Raw genomic sequence first — 21,712 nt, 5'->3', positions numbered from 1 at the left:
CATATATCAACATTGTGCAAAATGGTATTCAAATTATGTGTAGAAGCTTGTGCTTTGTTATGAGAAAGAATGTCGGGAAAAATTATTTTCATTGATGTCATTCGGAGTAACCAATATAAAGGCACCATTTTGGATCAAGTCATGTGGTCAATATAATGTGACAGGATGTGACATCATTCAAACACCTGCAAAGGATGACAAGGTCAAAGACTTATATCAAATAACTTATATTGACAAGAAGTGAAAGCCAATAGAACGTTCCATTGCAACACTAGCGCCCAGTAGCAGCGCTACGCTTCCGCCATTTTGGGGTGAAAGCGACTCGGCAGTCCACTAGCTTCTTGCTGTCGCTTTGGCAATATCAGCTGCTTTGTTAAAAAAAACTGAATGATGACAACACAGAATAACGTAATCACTAGACTAGTGATCATCAAATCCCTTTTAACAGTTTATTTCACAGACAAGTCTTCCACTTTTTTCCACAAAATCTTCATTTTAGTTTGAAATTCTGCACTGGCCAGCTTGCAAATACTGAGGATAGCCTACCGAAGTTGAGTTAGCCAATGTCGTTAGCGATGATAGCTAACGTTAGTTTGCTAGCTGTATATAACATTTCACTGGGTCTTGCAGCTGTTTGATTGACGGAAATTATTATGAAATGTTATGTTCTACTAGCCATTTGCCTACTTTAGCAAGTCACAGTATTTCCAAGCCCTGATAGTGTACTGAGACGACACAGTAAATAATTCCTCTTTCAAGTAATAAGCCCCCGTTAACGTGTCGAGCATTAAATTAGCTGCACGGTCTGTAGTATCAAGAGACCATGTAGATGAGTTACTTTTTACAATTCTCTGTGTCACACACTACTCCCCTGCACTCACTCACAATCATTAGCCTAATTAATGATATTACTCTCTACATTAAGTGTGACAGGTAAAGTGATATGAGTTCATATAACGTTAGACCGTTTCCCAGGAGGTACACATAACGTTAGGCTACATACAAAAATAAGTTATCAAGGAAATAAATGAATTCTTCAAATGAATTTAATAAGCTAATTTTAACTTAGTGGCATATCCATATAAATCATTATTATGGTTTCTATGGCTTGGACCTGCAGTTCCTAGAAGGAATTAAGTTTACTACTAGACTAAAAAACAGTTAAAGTTAGCAGGTGCATAAGATTGCGCTACCGGCCAAATTTACCTGTCAGGGTCTTTGGGAAAACGATGAAAGGCAAGATTTGTAGCTGTCACACTGATAGTTTTTGCAGTAGATTACCGAACACTGCGTTCTTTTAGTCCACTTGGACTTTGTTGTCATTCTGTCTGTTTCTGTATAACTGCTGTTAGCTATAACTAGCTAGTATGGGGGTCAGATGGCTGAGCGGTTAGGGAATCGGGCTATTAATCAGAAGGTTGCCGGTTCGATTCCTGGCTGTGCAAATGGCGTTGTGTCCTTGGGCAAGGCACTTCACCCTACTTGCCTCGGGGAGAATGTCTCTGTACTTACTGTAAGTCGCTCTGGATAAGAGCGTCTGCTAAATGTAAATGTAGTATGTAGCTAACTTTCTGTGCTGTTGTCCAGTAGGAATCTTCACCCCAAAATGGTGGCCGCACCACCTAGTGGCTGTTACCAAAAAAGCATCAGAGTTTTGCCTCTTGTTCTTCTATACTCTTTGCATTAGACACAGCGAGCCTGCTCTTTAAAGATGGCGTCCCCATTCATTTCTATGAAAAGTGCTCAGTTGCGCAGTGAGGCAAGAGAGAGCGGGAAACGGACCGCACCATCTTTCCAGTTCCGGCTCGTCCGGTCTTGTGCAGAACAGTGGCTCGCCTTGTTCCTAGCTCCGAGTTTCGTGCGCGCTTGCAACTAGCTGTATACGTCATACTTTGCAACATCTGGTCACGAGCGTGTGAGCTAAGGCATTGCAGTAGAGTCAGAAAACTTGTAGAATGGGGTAAAAGTCTGATTAAGAATCAGTATGATGCAAACTCAATCTAATCAATCAATGCTATCACTGTATACTGTATACTATTCTGTTCACTATTCTAGATGGAACATATCTTCCACATACGACTCTTCTTTTTGCTTCGTGTTTTTAGTATGACTGCTTAAGTATTGTGTCGGATTAAAGAAACTATAAACTTGAATATCTGGCTCCTTCGTTGTTCTAGCTCGGCAAAGAAAGCTAAGTTAAATAGTCCTATATATATATATATATATGTTACTATTATGATGATGATGACGTGTTGCTTTACTATTACTAGCTTACCGTTATTGTTAATGCCATAATTGTGGTGTTAACTGACAATGCGCCCTGATGCACCCTGTGAAATAGTAGTTTTCTTTTTGTTTTTAGTTTACAAAGAAGAAAACTCAGTGGCAAAAGAGAACACCTGCCAATTGATGAACTTGGCCAAAAGGATAAAGAAAAAAGGAGGTGTATATGATAAGGGCAAAACGAAGGCAGAGAAGCAAGCGAAGATAAATAATATACTGAACCTGACCCCGGAGTCTTTAAATGTGTCACCTGAAATTCCAATGGATGAGGTACCACAGGAACCACCTTTGGAATCAGAGAGGGAGCCTGCCCCTGATCCTTTACCTCCAGTGGTCTCATTTACAAAGTGGGGACCGCCACTGGCTACCTCAACTCCACAGAGGGATCTGTCAGGCCAAAAACTGTCCTAGTGCCACCATCTGACGTCACAATGCCGTTCTGATGCTCTCGTTCAACATTCCTGAGACAGCAACGCGCGCAGGTAGAATACTATACGTGTTGCCTTCCCGGTCTATTAAAATTGATGCTAAATAAGTTATTTTTTCGACGAAAAAAGCTAGCTAGCTAGCACTAGCTATCGAACGAGTGAAAACTTCAAATAGTAGAGTAGAATAAATTGGTTTAAATAGGCCTAAATACAAAACTTCCTAACTAGTAACCAGTATAGCAAAAAGGAAGGTTTCCTGCTAGCACGCGTAGATATCTCAGGAATTTAAGGTCGGCATAGCGACGGACGCGTCCTTGCATCGGAACGGCATTGTGACGTCAGATAGGACAGTTTTTGGCACTAGGACAGTTTTTGGCCTGACAGATCCACTCCCTCCCAACAGATCTGCGCGTTCACTTGCAAATGATTGCAAGGAATTGAAACGAAAAAATTAGCAGACATGAATAATAAAGCAGACAGTAAGACTAAAGCAACAATTGGCAAAGTCAAAAAAGCAATGTGACCGAATCTGAAAGGTTTCAGAAAGAAAGCAAACTACCCGTATAAATAAGAAATTCAACATCAGGGGTGCCAAAAAATTAGCATTTCGAAGAAAAGCCAACGTGAAGGCATTTCTCTGCCGGTATGAGAACAGCAGACTGTTAGCTGGCAAGAAGGATACAGTTACAAAGTAAAAGCAAAAAAGAGAACGACGTGTGCTAACAAAACCACTGGTTGAGCTACATGCTGAATACCAAGAGATTGTACACATGCCTCTGTCTTACAGTTTGCAAGGTACTGCCCTTTTTGGGTAACAGAGGCAAAACCCAGGGACCGCAACACTTGTGCGTGCTTTGACCATGAAAATATGAGGCTTCTCTTAGAAAAAATGAATCAGAAGAAGATGCTCAAAACATTAAGCATTTCAGAGATCCTGTCTGGAATAGTGTGTTACCTCAAGAACAAAAATTGTATGTACAGAGTATGCCCCCACTGCTGTTATAATGAAGTTGAAACACCTGAGGTAGAGGAAGTGATCCTGACCTATGAGCAGTGGAAGAAGAAAGCTGTGTCTGTACACTTTGTAAAAGTGACAGAGACGTGCTCATTGCAAGATCTTCAAACGTTGTTCAATGTCACATTGGGCTCTTCAGTGTTCTCAATGCCAGTGACTCAAAGGTAAAATTCTTCTGGATTGAGGACAGTGGCAAGTACGATGAGGCATTGATTCATGATTCAATGTTTTAATGATAATTAACAATACAAGTAAATGTACTCCTCCCTGAGTCACCACCTTACCGCGGTGGAGGGGTTTGCGTGTCCTAAAGATCCTGGAAGCTAAGTTGTCGGGGGCTTGATGCCTCTTGTAGGGTCACCCAAGGCAAACAGGTTCCAGGTGAAGGACCAGACAAAGTGTGGCTCAAAAAAACCTACCATGAAGAAAAATAACAATGGTTCCCAGTTGCCCTTGCCCGGACGCGGGTGGGGCTCGATGGCGAGTGCCTAGTGGCCAGGCCTTTTCCCATGGGGCCCGGCCGGGCACAGCCCGAAGAGGCAACGTGGGACCCCCTTCCAGTGGGATCACCATCTGCAGGAGGGGTCATGGGGGTCAGGTGCAGTGTGAGACGGGCGGCGGCCTAAGCCGGGGGCCTTGGCGGTCCGATCCTCGGCTCCATAAGCTAGCTCTAGGGACGTGGAACGTCACCTCGCTGGCGGTAAAGGAGCCGGAGCTGGTGCGCGAGGTGGAGAGGTTCCGGCTAGATATAGTCGGCCTCGCCTCGACGCATAGCATCGGCTCCGGAACCAGTCTCCTTGAGAGGGGCTGGACTCTCTTTCACTCTGGAGCTGCCCTTGGTGAGAGGCGTCGAGCTAGGGTGGGAATACTTGTTTCCCCTCGGTTCGGCGCCTGTACGTTGGGGTTCACCCCGGTGGACGAGAGGGTAGCCTCCCTCCGCCTTTGGGTGGGGGGACGGGTCCTCACTGTTGTTTGTGCTTACGCACCAAACGGCAGCTCAGAGTACCCACCCTTTTTGGAGTCTCTGGGGGGGGTGCTGGAAAGCGCTCCTCCCGGAGATGCCCTTGTCCTCCTGGGGGACTTCAATACTCATGTGGGCAACGACAGTGAGACCTGGAGGGGCGTGATTGGGAGGAACGGCCCCCCCAATCTGAACCCGAGCGGTGTTTTGTTGTTGGACTTCTGTGCTAGACACGGCTTGTCCATAACGAACACCATGTTCAAGCATAAGGGTGTCCATATGTGCACTTGGCACCAGGACACCCGAGGTCTCAGTTCGATGATCGACTTTGTAGTCGTGTCGTCGGACCTGAGGCCGAATGCCTTGGACACTCGGGTGAGGAGAGGGGCGGAGCTGTCAACTGATCACCACCTGGTGGTGAGTTGGCTACGATGGTGGGGGAGGACGCCGGTCAGGCCTGGCAGGCCCAAACGTAATGTGAGGGTCTGCTGGGAACGGCTGGCAGAATCCCCTGTCAGAAGGAGCTTCAACTCCCACCTCCGGGAGAGCTTCAATCATGTCTCTGGGGGGGCCGCGGACATTGAGTCTGAATGGGCCATGTTCCGGGCCTCCATTGTTGAGGCGGATGACCGGAGCTGCGGCCGCAAGGTGGTCGGTGCATGTCGCGGCGGTAACCCTCGAACCCGGTGGTGGACGCCGGAGGTGAGGGATGCCGTCAAGCTATCGGACTTTATTGGCTGGTAGGACTCCAGAGGCAGATGATGTGTACCGGCAGGCCAAGCGGAATGCGGCTTTGGCGGTCGCAGAGGCAAAAACCCGGGCGTGTGAGGAGTTCGGAGAGGCCATGGAGAACGACTTCCGAACGGCTTCGAAAAGGTTCTGGACCACCATCCGGCGACTCAGGAGGGGGAAGCAGTGCACTGTCAACGCTGTATATGGTGGGGATGGTGCGCTGCTGACCTTGACGGGGGACGTCCTGGATCGGTGGAAGGAATACTTTGAAGACCTCCTTACCAACACGCTTTCCGACGTGGAGGCAGAGTCTGGGGACATCGGGGGGGGCCCTTCTATGTCTGGGGCTGAGGTCGCCGAGGTGGTTAAAAAGCTCAGTGGTGGCAGGGCCCCTGGGGTGGATGAGGTCCGCCCGGAGTTCCTTAAGGCTCTGGATGTTGTAGGACTGTCTTGGTTGACACAACTCTGCAACATCGCGTGGACATCGGGGACAGTGCCTCTGGACTGGCAGACCGGGGTGGTGGTTCCCCTCTTTAAAAAGGGGGACCGGAGGGTAGGGATGCGTATTGATAAGATTTTTACGATTCCGGCTCCTTATCAATTCCTGCTTATCGATTCGATTCCTTATCGATTCTCTTATCGATGTTCCCCTCTACAGCCATAGGTCTGTGCGTCCTGCACCCCCCCACACACACACTCGTTCTAAACAAATTTCTCAAACTGGCTTTGACTGGCTCTGAAATGAGCTAATACCTACCACCTCTAGGCCTCTTCAGGCCTCTGTTTTCAAACCAAAATCTAGTCGGAGATAGAAACTTTCAGTTTCGTTGTGTTCAAGCTTCTATTACTCAACACCAGTAGGACTTACAGGGGTCCTAACAACAGGGGAAATAACTTCAGCGTCACCTTGCAAAAGAGACCATTTACATGCATGTACTTTGGGTATGTTGTTTAGGAGTTTTCAGGCACATTTAACAGGACTATTAAAAGGTTAAACAATTAAAATGCTAAGTTTGATAATGGAATAAAAAATTGATATGCTCAGTTCAATAATGCGACACGCGAACGTTTGCTGATAACACACGCCGCCCCGATAACGTGAAATGATCAATAAGATCAATACTAATGGGAGACGAATACCGGAGCTAAAATGTATGCTTCAAACGACGGGACAGAAGATAACTAGATCGACTACACACAATAAAGGCAAATTGCTTCACACAGTAACAAGTGGTTGTGATCACTTTTGAGCAGTTTAGCTCTACCTTAGATAGTTAGAGATGAAGCGCGAACGTTAGCTGCGCTGCTGCATGCATCGAACACATGACGTTCCAATAACTTCATTCCATGCTGTGTGTTCAAATGCTTCTTCATATTTGTAGTATTTCCTCGACGAAATATAATTTTTACACGCGTTACAAGTGGCGTTGTTGTCATTTCGTCGTGTGAAATACAACCAAACTTTAGAACGCTTCTTCCTCGTTGCCATGTTTGCTGTAGTCTGTCTATGCGCGAACTTTTATATTTTATTCAGACAGACGTTCGCGTGTCCCATTATTAAACTGAGCATATCGATTTTTAATCCATTATTAAACTTAGCATTTTAATTGTTTAACCTGTTGACATTTGTATGTGTCTGTGGAGCCGTCAAAATAAAAGTCGATTGTGCAATATGGTATTGCGCAATCAGTTTTCTTTGTGCGCCAATCCTGGGAATCAGATAAAGCACTCCAATGTGTTCATGCTTCAATTTTTGTGTTTCAGTAATACTAATTAGGGATTTAGCTATTATATATGATAGTTCTAAGTACCACCTTTCATTAGAGATAACAATTATGAAAAATAATACCTTTTATCCTGAGTATTTGACCTTGGTTACAAAGGGTCATTTTGGAGTCTCCAAAAGGCCCTTTTAGAAAATGAATGGATGTACTCTTATAAAAACATGTGTCAAATATGAATATATTGTGGTATTATGTTTGACTTTTGATTTGAATTGGGTAAGGCTTCAACCTGTGGTCCAATTTAGTCTTCCAGCTAATACCTACCACCTCTAGGCCTCTTCAGGCCTCTGTTTTCAAAACAAAATCTAGACGGAAATAGAAATTTTCACTTTCCTTGTGTTCAAGCTTCTATTACTCAACACTAGTAGGACTGACAGGGGTCCTGACAACAGGGGACATAACTTCAGAGTGTCAGCTTTCAAAAGAGATCATTTACATGCATGTACTCCAAATGGTTCAAGAACAGCTTCCAATTTACTTTGGGTATGCTGTTTAGGCGTTTTCAGGCAAATTTAACAGGATTCTGAAGAGGTTAACGGCACAGAGAATTGTTAACAGAATCGTTAAGGAATTTATCTAACGATTCCAAGGAATCGATTCACTGGGAACCGGTTCTAAACAAGAACCGGTTCTCGATACCCATCCCTACCGGAGGGTGTGCTCCAACTTTAGGAGGATCACACTCCTCAGCCTCCGTGGAAAAGTCTATTCAGTGGTTCTGGAGAGGAGGGTCTGTCGGATTGTTGAACCTCGGATTCAGGAGGAGCAATGTGGTTTCCTCCTGGCCGTGGAACTGTGGACCAGCTCTACACCCTCGGCAGGGTCCTGAAGGGTGCATGGGAGTTCGCCCAACCAGTCTACACATGTTTTGTGGATTTGGAAAAGGCGTTCGACCGTGACCCTCGGGGGCTCATGTGGGGGGTGCTCCGGGAGTACGGGGTACCGGATTCCCTGATCGGGGCTGTTCAGTCCCTGTATGACCGGTGCCAGAGTTTGGTCCGCATTGCCGGCAGTAAGTCAAACTTGTTCCCAGTGAGGGTTGGACTCCGCCAGGGCTGCCCTTTGTCACCGATTCTGTTCATAACTTATATGGACAGAATTTCTAGGCGCAGCCAGGGCGTTGAGGGGGTCCGGTTTGGTGACCTCAGGATCAGGTCGCTGCTTTTTGCAGATTATGTGGTCCTGTTGGCTTCATCGGACCATGACCTTCAGCTCTCACTGGAGCGGTTCGCAACCGAATGCGACGCGGCTGGGATGGGAATCAGCACCTCCAAATCTGAGGACATTGTTATCGACCGGAAAAGGGTGGAGTGCAATCTCCGGGTCAGGGAGGAGATCTTGACCCAAGCGGAGGAGTTCAAGTATCTCGGGGTCTTGTTCACGAGTGAGGGAAGAATGGAGCGCGAGATCGACAGGCGGATCGGTGCGACGTCCGCAGTGATGCGGGCTCTGCATCGGTCCGTCGTGGTGAAGAAAGAGCTGAGTCGAAAGGCAAAGCTCTCTATTTACCAGTCGATCTACGTTCCTACCCTCCCCTATGGTCACGAACTGTGGGTAGTGACAGAAAGAACGAGATCGCGAATACAAGCGGCCAAAATTAGTTTTCTCCGCAGGGTGTCCGGGCTCTCCCTTAGAGATAGGGTGAGAAGCTCGGTCATCCGGGAGGGGCTCAGAGTAGAACCGCTGCTCCTCAACGTCGAGAGGAGCCAGTTGAGGTGGCTCGGGCATCTGATAAGGATGCCTCCTGGACTGTAATTCTGCACCAAGGCTGAATTTCGGGAAGGAGACTTCAGATACAGTATTAGGGGACCACTAAGGCCTTTATAAAAGCATCCAAAAACAGCATGCCATGGGACCTTTAATTACTTGCCATCTTTTAAACCACATGCCTTCTTGTTTTCTTTAACACTGATTGGGATAGATTTACTGCAATAGAAATATAGTAGGCCTACATTATGAAGTGCAAAATGAATTTATTTTAGATTTCAACATACTATAGTTGGGGCACAGATGGGCAGACTCCTGAATTCTTAAGGAAAAATAACACCAAACTGCAGTCGGGAGTGCTGCTGCGTTACGGGATATGTAGGCCCTACCTGTCTCTACACTTCGCGTGCTTCATATCATCATTGTGAAGCTTCAATGTTTCGTGTTTGAATTGTTTTGACGCTGTTACAAATTTGGACAATCCTGCAATTGAAGGCCCACAGAATTTACAGTACCGTATTTTACGGAAAATAAGCCGGGGCTTGTACTCCGATTTTACAGTTTTCTTGTGCTTGTGCCGCTTATATTTTGAAGCGGCTTATAGTCCGGTTTTATAACAAAAAAGTGTCTTCGTCTCAAGATCTCTACAGACCGTGCAGCTAATTTTATGCTCAACACTTGAACGGGGGCTTATTACTTGAAAGAGTAATTATTTACTGTGTTGTCTCAGTTACACTATCGGGCTTGGAAATACAGTGACTTGCTAAAGTAGGTAAATGGCTAGTAGAACATAACATTTCATAATAATTTCAGTTAATCAAACAGCTGCAAGACCCAATGAAATGTTATAGGCTTGGCTAGCTAGCAAAATAACGCTAGCATCGCTAAAAACATTACTAATTCAACTTTGGTAGTCTAACCGAGCTCTTTGTAAGTTCGTTTTAGATATAATTGTATATGATCGTGTGGACAATAAGACACGGACGCGGTCTCTTTTCATAACTTGTATTTTACCACTGCTCTTCTTGACATCGCCGTTCGAACAGCCCTCATTGATTTCACATAATGCTTTCAGCATCAAGCCTACGGCAACTCCCGAGGGACAAAACACCCTTGTCCGTTGTCACATAGAAAGGTCTGCTACAGTAGGCTATCCTCAGGATTTGCAAACGAGCTAAACTTATAATATATCTAAAATAATTTTGTAGACATAACAAAAAGTCACTCATTTAGACAAACTAAATGAGTGACTTGGCTTTATTTCTGCACATAGTATCCACAACCGAAGTGTGTAACAGTTACACAATGCTGTAAGATCGCCTATACTCGTGCATTGCTCTTGGTACCCAGAATGCCCTGCGGCAAGCTGAAAAGCTACTAAATTAAGGGCATTAGCTTAGTTAAATAAGCATTGTTTGGAGTTCTATTGTTGTGTTCGTTCTGTTTTGATATGTGTAATGCTATGGTCTATAGTTTAGATAATTTGAGTGTTCACCCTGATTGGGAATGTTGTCTAGTTAGATCTCTGTCCGCAGCTACAGTATGAATGTGCAAGTAATCATTTGTGAGCATTGGTCCACGCAACGGTAACGTTGTTTGCTTATAAAGTGCGGCTTGTATTCCGGTGCGGCTTATACTCAAATTTACAAACACAAAGTGCTCATTCTGGGGGGGTGCAGCTTGTACACGATGCAGCTTATTTTCCGTAAAATACGGTACACAGTGCATTGCTCCGTCTTGGTACCTTAACCATTGCCGCCGCCGTCAATATTGCCATGGCAATACTACTTTTGGAACAAGTATTGCATCATTTCTTATCAGACCTTATGAGGTTTATTTAATTTAGAAGACTTAAGTAAACTGTAATGACAACCACATTTCATGTAGTGAGGAATCTGAAGCGATACAAAAACATTTGATTTTTCAATAGGCTACACGTTGCGCCTTGCGCTGGCGAAAAAGTTTGGCAATACCACTTATACGCTGGTGATGGCACCTATGACCACTGCTATTCTTCGAGCCACTGTCGAAATTCATATGTCCATATTATTCTCATTCACATGCTCCGTACATAGCGAATTGTCCGCTTAATTTTAACACGTCAGATTGAGTAGCCTATATGCGCGTGTCTTGACGAGGTAGATTTTTTTTTAATCAACGTTAGGCTACACCATTCCGGGAGCGGGGGTCACGGGGCTGAAATCAACTTGTGTTGAATGCTCAGAGCACGTTTTATAACATATTCTTAAAATACACATTACTGTTTTAACAAATGCTCATAATAAATCATTGCCTGAAACCTAAGGTAAGCACAAACATAACATCTGTGATACATCTGCGACCCTTTAAAAATTACGGTCGCAATGGCATTTCAAAAGGTCGCAATTGCGACCATTTCGGTCGCAGTGTAGTGTCCTGCCTGGGCGTGAACAGCCTAGTGGCCGATCATGGGGCTTCACAGCCAGTGTGTCCCAGGCGTAACAGTACACAGAAGTCACTGTTTGGGGAAAACGGGAAAAAATTCAAGCAACATATCCCAAATGCACGGTTGATTTTCTTATTACTTCAACGCCACTGCGTAAACTTTGTCAATCTGTTCACGAAAGTCTTATCTATTCCATTTGAGACTTTTGAGATACTCGAGCATAAGTTCCATGAGTGCCACTTACACATTTTGAGCATTGACAGACTGCCATTTACTCTATATAGTTAGCTGCCCGCAGCATTCATCAAACTCCCGGCACAAAAATACGGACAGATGAGGGAAACACTGGTTTTGAGTTTGTAAGTATGAGACTACATCAAACACAAATATAATACACAGCAAAGCCAAGCACACACGCATCTCAATCTAGATGTGCGTTCTCCGTCCTCGCAGTCTTGCAAGCAGTGGTGTAGTGCGGGGTATACGCAGGTATACGGCATACTAGTGGTGTAACGGATCATAGATCTGTGATCCGTACAGACCACCCTCCACGGTTCGGCGTGTGATCCATGGATCAATGGCAAAGTTTAACTGCCAGTGTGAAATACAGTTGATGTTACTTTTCAGTACAATTCCCTAATTATCGATGCAGAGTTGCGGTGAAAAGAAAAAGTTAAAGACAACACAGATGCGTGTTTGTATTTAATCAAATTTGTTAGGGGTTGTGTTTACTCTTTATGTTAACGTTGAATCCCAACATGCCCTGCATTGCAAAAAACAAAGAATAAAAAACAGCTGTCAAAAATGAAAACGGAAAAGGGGTGGTAGACAAAACTTTTACAGTGTGTAGGCACTGTAACGAAAGTAAGTCATATGAATGTGGAAATACATCAAGCATGGCCACACATTTAAATGTCACGTCATCACCCTGGTGTTTTAGTGAAGTTGTCCACAACAATTTCTCACCGCGGCATTTAAGCAGCCCTTTGCTGCCGAGTCAGACCAGGCTAAAGCCATCCCCAAATATATTGGGATGTTTATTGCTGCAGATATGAGGCCATATTCTGATGTGGAAAACAAAGGCTTTAAAAATATGGTGAAAGTGCTTACCGTATTTTTCGGAAAATAAGACGCATTTTCTATAAGCTGCACCCAACCAGAATGGGAGCTTTGTTTGAAAATCGGGAGTACAGGCCGCACTGGAATATTGGCCGCACTTTAAACGGGAACAACAATACCGTAGCGCCGGCTAGCGTTGAGCGGTAAAATGCTCACAACTGTTTATTTACCCGGAAACACTTTCCCATTGGACAGCTTGGATAGCCATCTAACTAGACAACATTCCCAATCAGGGTGAACACTCAAATTATCTCAACTACAGACCATAGCATTACACATAACAAAACAGAACAAACAATCAACAATAGAACTCCGAACAATGCTTATCTAACTAAGCTAATGCCCTTAACTTCGTAGCTTTTCAGCTTGCCGCGGGACATTGTGGGTACCAAGGGCATTGTCGCTACAATACCAAGCAATGTACGAGTATAGGCGATGTGTAACACACTTTGGTTTTGGATAGTATGTCCAGAAATAAACAGTGTTTTGCATGTGATACACTGCGGCTGCAAAAGTGCCTGTGAGACAGGCAGATGTTTATGTTTTTCTGCAGGACTGTGTTGCACAGACTTATGTCGTTCATTTAAATGTAGGCTATGCTTAGCACCATCTCAGAAGGGACCAACCTTCCAGCCAGTTAGATGAAATATTAACAGATTAAGACCGTCTTTGACTCACTTATACTGGTAGAAATCTGTAGTAATAATAATATTCTAAAGAATAAAAACTGTCTTTATTTTTGCACTGACTGACTGTCTGTGGTCTACACACCTTCTCCATCACCTTTATTGTAAACCCTTTGCTATTGTACAGGCCTGTTCACATACAAGTAATTATCCCACCAGGCTGGTTTTACAGCTAGGTCTACCCTGTTACACCCTTAAAGTACAATTTATTAAACTCTTGACAATAACAGTGACATAACGTGTTGTTGCATTTAGCACTAACAAAGGGCTTGTTTAAAAACCACTGTGAAAACAGAATGGAGGCTCTTTCTCTATACTCAAACTGTACTTAAACTATGACCACCAACACACGTCAAAGGCAAACATTCTAAGCCTGTCCTGTGCAGCAAAGGAGAACATGTGCTGAAAACAGTTTTGGCATGAAGCACTCAGTCTTCAAATCTAGATCCAGTCCTTTGCAGGAGAGACAAGTTTATGTGATAGTCTAAATTTCCTACTGTTGCCTGCTTAGTTTTGGACCTATCCTTTCAGATGGTTCAGAGTACCAAGGATGCAGGTCTTTATGACTGAACCAGGAATTGATTTAGGGCAGGGCATATGCCAGCTTAGCTACTATGCATTTTAAAGGATCATAGCGTTTAACGTAGAGTACAGATGGGTCACACCATCTATCACACACACATGTTGTCCCCCTCGACTTATGTCGTTGTTGTAATTGTGCCAACACAAAAGAAATTGAGGAACTTGAAGATAACTGTCCTGACACTGAAAGTGAGGACTGAGTGTCCTTAATCTGTTATTCCATATTCTGTTTTGTACAGTTTTATATATCATATTTCATATTTTCAACATTCATAAAGATTGTTTTTATGGTTGATCAGTGTTGTTTTCAAGGCCGTAATCATAATATATGGGGAGGGGACATCCCAAATCTGGTAAAAATGTCCCCCCCAATATATTGATATAAAAATATGGTATCTTGTACATTTGTAATATTTGTATTTTTATATTGTAATTTACGGCAACTTATATTTATTCCACTTAGTACTGCTAGTCTATGTACCCTTAGTATAGTTAGTCCACATATTTAAATTTTAGGTATATGTTTATTGTATGCACCTTCCTGCCAAAGCAAATTCCTTGTCTGTGCAAACTTTCATGGCGAATAAATCCCATTCTGATTCTGATTCTGAAATATAAATGTTCTACTCTACGACAGGCAACCACGCACGCTGTCCGAAATTCTTATTTAAAAAATTAATTTGTCGCCCCCCAATGTTGACTCCATGGCTACGGACTTGGTTGTTTTCATTTATGGAAGAATGAATGAATTGAATGTTACAACAACGACATAAGTCTGTGCAAGACAGTCCTGCAGAAAAACAGGAACATCTGCCTGTCTCACAGGCACTTCTGCAGCCGCAGTGTATCATAATGCAAAACACTGTCAGGGGCCGAATTTCTGGTCATCCAGGTCACGTGCAAGGTCCCATCCTGTATTTGCCAACCATATCCATCCATGTTGACAAAAAGCAGCTACCTTATTGGTGTAGAACGATCCACCTATCCACCTTATTCTCAGGGGGTCTACTGTAGAAATGATTATGGGTGAAACTTCCGGTGAGATAGCGGAAGTTGCGGTTTGCTATACGTTAGTCCCAGCCAGCCGTCAACAGTGATTCTTTCTAAAGTAATTGGGTGTGCTCAAGCCTTCGGCGAGAGCACAACCTTTGTTCTCTCACATATTTATTTATTATTATTATTTATTTTCGCCCCCCTAAGGATCAGTCAATATTTGGACTACATACACAACGGCGGTGTCAAAAGGTTCGTCTTGGTAGCGATTGCGTTGGTTGTATTTTTATTTACGTTCCGTTGCATGGTTTAAGTAGAAATTGCGTTTTTGTGGTGAAAAGTGAAGCTAACGGTGGCTAATTTGCTAGCCACAGTCACTAACGTCACGAAAACACGCGTGACTACCTGTAGCAGAACATTCGTTTCACATCTGTTAACTTGGGGGATAGCTAGGCTAACTATAGCTTTACTGCAAGGCAGCTGCAGGAACGCCACAAGCAAAGAGGCCAGGGTGATAACTATTTACTCATTTTACTTTGTGATGTGAAACACAATTATGAAATGTAATGTACAATATTAGCTGATATTATTAAGGAAGTAGGCCCACATCTACTTTTGGAAACGGTAGTCTACTATTTCACTGAAGCATTAGCATCATGACATTAGCCTCTGTTGCCCGGGCAACACATACTACAGTGGTCTATGATGCATCTGTTTTCAATCTTTAAAATAAACATTCCTCACAAATACATTTTCGTTGTAGGATTTATTATGACATTACATTACAAGTAAACGATTTGTGGGTGAAATTATCATTACCTGTGGTTTCAAACCAGTGTTGCTCACTGCAACGCTGTAGCCTACGCGAGACACTACAAAAACATCTACACAGCTGTAGGAAGTCAAACGGCGACAGAACATGTTCGGCACTCCCCTTACTTAAATCAAAAGTCTATCTAACTACTAACCTGAACTTCATTGCCACAGCCTAAACGTTGTCAATCTGTTCATGAAAATAATTAATTTCAGCTTAAACCGTACAACGGAACGTTAAATCCAATTCAACCAACGCAATCGCTACCAAGACGAACACAGCAGTAGTCTACTAGTACTGTACCGTAGTAGTACAATTTACCGGGGCAGCTTCTCCACACAGGGCTATATCGCATTTTGCGTTGTTACTGACAATGATCGCTACCAGTGAGCTTTTTATGAATGAGCGATTTTCCACTAAATAAATGTCAAGCTTATTTACGTTTTGGGGGGCATATTTTCAGTTAGCAGATGGGACTGTCTGAATCGCGATTCCATCTTCTACTGCCGGGTAACGTAGTAGAATAATCTTCAAAGGGGGTTCTTTATTAATGAATGAATGCAATGAGTAGACTACATGCCTGAAAATATCACGAGAAGGGAAAAACTTAAAATGACGTTTAAGTCATAGAGATTAGGTCCATTTTTACACCGGTCTGCCAAATTTATTTGTTTTGATTCAACGATGAGGCTGCCTCTTGCAGGGGAAATGAGAAGACATCTATTTCATTCTACACTTCACTCGTATTTTCAGTTGTAAATGAGCAGCAAAAAAAAATGCTTTTAAATCTATTTAATCTTTATAAATAATAAGTATGCATTTTCATATCAAATATACAGAAATCAGTTGTAAAAATGTCATTCAAAAACGTACCCCTGTGCAACCGACGCAAGCAAGCACACCCTACAATTTCCCCAGAAATTGTACCCTCTCTAGTTTCAACTATAATTTAACTAAAACTGGTTTGTTTTTAAACATATGTTGTCATTTATATTGTTATTGTTATAAAATGTCATTGCGGAACTCTGGTAGGCTACCTGTTGCACTGTTCGCGGCTGTACTAGCTAACAACCAGACTTGAATCTGTGGCTTCAACGACAGTGTGTTGAATACACACTTACAACAAAAAGGGATTGTTCTTGTGACAAACTTTGCGGTTTCCATCGCCTGCCAACAGATGAGGAATACAAAAGAATGTAGCTGAAAAACCTAGCATTGAAGAGACCACCCAAAACACTATTGCAGCTACTCATTTCATTTTGGGGACAAAAAGCCGACGGAGGAAATCCGCATCCTACTTTGTTTGGGCTACGAAAGACCTCCACAGATTTAGTTGCAGTACTGCCAGTGAAGGTGGGATGCAAGTGTTCATTTAGGAAAAGTTGTGGGTTAGTAGTGCCCTGGTCCAGCAACACATGAGCACCCAGCCGTTTGTATTTCACCTGACGATGAAACTAAAACCCAGGACCGGTGATGTGGGGCTCCGACTAGGCTCCATGTCTGCTTTAAGTTAGACAAGGTTGTGTCCCACCTCCTTTATTAAAACGTGACCAACTGTATTGCTGTGGAGGTAGCTCCTAATAAGACTCAGAGCTTTTCAGCTTTTCAGGTTCAGCAGAGGTATGATCAAATTGTCCCGTTTCAGGTGTAACAGGCTGTGTTCCCACATGTTTTATTTCGCATCAGAATTAGCTTACCGCAATGACTGTTTATGAGCGTTACCATGACAATCGCCAGCTCCGGAAGTCACGCCCATAATTCAGGAAATGGATCATGGGAGCTAGGAATAAGGTGGATAGACCCATAGATATATATAAAGGGTAGATGTCTCGTCCGCGTTGCCGGACAACGGCGTCAAACGTCCGCACATGGTGGCCATCTTGCTACAGTCAACTCGCTCACCCATAACATTGTGTTGGTGCTACATGTACTTTTTAAATGACCATAACTTGCTCAATTTTCAACCGATTTTTAAAACGGTTTGGTCAGATCAATGGGGAATCGCTTTTTCTCTTAAAGGCTGTCCTCCTCGACCTTTTTGGTCTTTTTAATTCGAACTATTTGTATAATCCGTGTACTTCTCTAGCCATTATAAAGGCTATCCTTTCCCGGTTTTCTGCAGCCGCATTGCGCGCGCATCCCGAATGTTTACAAACAAATAATTGGTCTATTACGCTCTGAAGAAAGTAGTTCTACATAAAACATAGACGCATCGACAATCAACTGGAATTTCAGCGACAAACTTTTTTTGGGTAGGTTAGCACGACTCGTTCTTTTTTATGAGCTAAAGATTGTGTAGATGCCAGACTGGAGCGGGAATCATTTTCTAAAAGACTTTTCGTGGTTCACCTTACGGCCTATGTAGGGGACATTGTAACAGCAAAGAGGTCTACCCTCCTCCCAGTGAATGTCGACATCCACATTTTTTGGAAGAACATTTTAAAGTTATAAGCTCAGGTCTGCTCTGCGTTTCTTTTTCATATGATGGACACAACTGAGTAGGTCATATTTTATTGAAACATTGTATTTAAATACCGAAAGGGTCCTTGTGTTAAATGTTAATAAATAAATTATGTGGACACTTTCATTTAACAACTGAGTATTTATGATTGTATTTTATGATTTTATTTTAATATTGAAAAGTTTCTTGTGACAAGTGATAATAAATCAATGCATAGAAAAGTTAAATGTGCCTTTTTTTCTGATCATTTTTTTTATTTTGATCCGTGATACGTGACTCAGAAACCGTGATTCAATCCGAACCATGAGATTTGTGATCCTTTGCACCACGACCTACAAATCATGAGAAATGGCAAGTACGTTGTTAGCTTTGCACTTCTGTTGTCGAAGCAAACGGGATCGACTAGGTGGGTAACGTTACAGCTTAGCAAACAAACTATCGTGATTCTACTCAGCACTAGCCCCATTGCCAATTCTACCTATAGTAGTAGATACAGGAGACGTTAGCATTGCTAATAACTGTTAGCGAAAACATCATACTTACAGCTTGCGGTTGCGATGAGCATACGGTCGGAACAGCACCTCTTTTCAGCAACAGCTTCTTTGCAAATCCTGCTCTAAATTGTCCTAGGTTTTCAAAACTGTCGTTAGTGAAATGGTTCGAGCAAATGAAGAACCGAGGGTCGAACTTCACAGGGATCTTCTCGTAGACAAACATCAGCCATGAACGTCGAGTGTTTGGTTCCGTGGGAAGACTATGACTGTCAGCATTCCCTGTACAGCCTGGAACACTGCATTTACGACCGTGGTCCATTTTCAATATCCTTTGAAAAAGTTTATTCTTTCAATTCCCGTGGAAGTAGGCTACAGAGCAGCGCGCCGATAAACTAGTGTCTGAGATCTACGTGAGCTCCAGTAATGTTCCTGGGCCAGAACACCGGTGGGCTGGTCTCAAGGTAAATGTTGGGGCGTGTCAAAGAGCCAAAAAAGGTGGAGCCCCGTTGGGACGTCACAGCGGTGAATGTTTTTGAAAGCTATCTTTTCACAGCAGCAGTTACAAATTGTGAGATTTATATAGGAAAGAGGCGTCAATGGACTTTGAGGTTCACTGTATGTCTATTTTACACACCAAACTGTCATTTTTCAACTATGACAAGGTAAAATCGGTTTTGCAATCAATCGCCCCTTTAACAGACTTTCATTTCTCCGGTTGTCACATACTGTAACTGACTACGTTGCTACGACGAAACTTTCGTTGGCCGTTTACGACTACTGATCTGGTTAACTGGGTTTGCGCGATTTTGGTATCAGAATCATGAACTACAAATATTATTCATTGCAGTCCTCAAATGGCGGATTTTGTAGATTGTAGATTTTTAGGAGTCAATTGTTAGAGCAAGTTAGGCTAGCTATCAAAAGGGGCTAGTTCTAGTTACAGTAGGCTAGAGCTACTATGTTTCGAGTACGTCTGCTGCACATTGAATAGCATTATGCTGCAATATGTTTTACGTTTCATAGATATAGCTATACTTTACCTGATTTTGTTGATCCATAAAAAAAATTCAAGTAAACACAGATAAGCAGCACGGGATACATCTGAACAATCCTTCTCTCAGGAATACACAGAAGAGTACTGTGAAGCCAGCACCAAACATGATTTTCAAAATAAAGGTCCCACCTAATCGTCATCTCTCTAATACTGCCAGGAATCTCTCTATGTGCATGTGTGTTTTGAATGGGTTAGTTTCCCACGATCAACTCAAGATTTAATAAATTATTTAATCCAGACGCTTTAAATCGACATGGTTATTGGTTACTGAAGGATTTAAAGTCTTTGTGTATATTCCAATATGCAATGATGGTATTCAATGACACAAGTCTGTGTTCTAGAAAGAGTGGTCTGGAGTCGCAGAGGTCCGATAATATCAGCTTTAATGCAGCAGTTGGAAATCAACAAGTACAGAGCTCCGGGGTTGTCTACGTTATCCTACCCGCAACATAGTTTGGGTTGGTTCACGAAGTCCAACTGGCTATTTTCCCTCCCCAGCATATATTATACAGTGCAATTAAAACAGAAAGATGAAAAGAGGGTTGAGCTTGTTCTCTCGGGCATCAGGGAGTTGTTCTTGCCGACGCATCCCACCTGCTCGGGTGCCGTCTCAGCCCGGTTTCAAGGTTGCTTCTGAAATGGAGAGATTAAGACACAATATACAGCCTGCTTCCCACACCCTGTGTGAGACACAATGTTTAAGCCTGAGCACACTTCTAAGTTCATAAGACATAACTTTAACCTTTTAAGGAGTGAGTTCTAAATATTACCGACGCTTCCACCAGAATGAGTTATTTTCCCAAAACGGAAGCTGGCTAGTTTTAGTTAGCTTCCGTTACCTAGCAACTGAAGGATTCTAAATCTTTGTGTCTATTCCAATATGTAATGATGGTATTCTATGACACAAATCTGTGTTCTAGAAAGAGTGGTCTGGAGTCACAGAGGTCCGATAATCTCAGCTTTAATGCAGCAGTTGGAAATCAACAAGTACAGAGCTCTGGGGTTGTCTACGTTTCCCTACCCGCAACAGAGTTTGGGCTGGTTCACGAAGTCCAACTGGCTATCTTTCCCTGCCCCAGCATATAATATACAGTGCAATTAAAATAAAAGATGAAAAGAGGGTTGAGCTTGTTCTCTCGTGCATCAGGGAGTTGTTCTTGCCTCCGCGTCCCACCTGCTCGGGTGCCATCTCCACCCAGATCCAAGGTTGTTTCTGAAACTGAAAAGATAGAGACACAAAGAACAGCCTGCTTCCCACACTCAGTGTGAGACCCAATGTTTAAGCCTGGGCACACTTCTAAGTTCATAACTTTAATAAGCACAATGCATAACTTTAATAAGCACAATATATTCTTTAATCCCTCTTTTGATCTCTGAAAACACCAGAGATCAATCAACATAGCCCGGACCAACTACCGTCTCCTCGTCCTGGTCAGCCAGCCCCAGCAACGGCATTTGGAACCCCTTCGTCGGGTTCTCCTCAGCCGAGACAATGATCCTGTTACACAGGGACCTGATACATGGGATACAGCAACAGTCATGTTGATATTGATATAGCACACTCTTAAGTAAAATAGCGGAAACCTTCTTAGTCCAGTACAATTCTAGTGTGGTCAAGCAGTATCACTCTTGACCTAGTCGTAACCCTCTTTTCCGGACTCTCACATTCATAGCAATAGCAAAAGGTTCACTGGCCCTTCTCCACCAACTCCTGCAACGTACAACTGGATTCTGGAGCAGCACAACACATGCTCCAGTGGTACCACGTACTTCCTTTCCCCAGCACCCTTAGGGCGTGCAAGGTTCTCTCGATGACCTTGAATGGTCCTGTCCATAAATGTACAACAGGCTTCCCAGAACATCTGATGATATATTGGGGCAGGTGGGACAGGGTCTTCAAGGGGAAGGGGTATATCATCCAGTGAGAAAGGGGGGGACATGGTCTCCAGGGGAATGGGGCCTTAGAACAGGGGTTAGGTAGTCAGACCCGCCGGTCTGACTCGTCCTGAAGCAGAAAAGAGTTACAGTCCCAGCATCACCTTATCTCCCATGATCAAGCAGTAACTGAGTCAAATGAGATGCGAACAGTCGAACACCAATGATTAAACCCAGATATTGAAATCAAGAACCCATTTAAGGATTTAAAGTGGATATTTTTAAAGTTCAAATAAATC

The 21,712-nt window shown here is 43.3% G+C and overlaps 1 protein-coding gene across 2 annotated transcripts in view; it reads right to left on the bottom strand.

Moving 5' to 3' along the window:
- Positions 1-19,629, bottom strand: part of pigx (phosphatidylinositol glycan anchor biosynthesis, class X) — a 34,982-nt gene extending 15,353 nt beyond the window's left edge. For both annotated transcript variants that reach the window (XM_067230694.1, XM_067230696.1), the window contains exon 1: positions 19,525-19,629. In XM_067230694.1, the coding sequence (XP_067086795.1) occupies positions 19,525-19,585 (61 nt within the window). In that variant the 5' untranslated portion in view covers positions 19,586-19,629. The remainder of the gene's footprint in view (positions 1-19,524) is intronic.
- Between the last annotated feature and the right edge of the window lie 2,083 nt (positions 19,630-21,712).

The sequence above is a fragment of the Osmerus mordax genome, chromosome 27, assembly GCF_038355195.1.
Source record: "Osmerus mordax isolate fOsmMor3 chromosome 27, fOsmMor3.pri, whole genome shotgun sequence".
Classification (NCBI taxonomy): Eukaryota; Metazoa; Chordata; class Actinopteri; order Osmeriformes; family Osmeridae; genus Osmerus; species Osmerus mordax.
The sequence above is the reverse complement of the archived record's forward strand: the minus strand, read 5'-3'. Positions and strand labels throughout refer to the sequence as shown.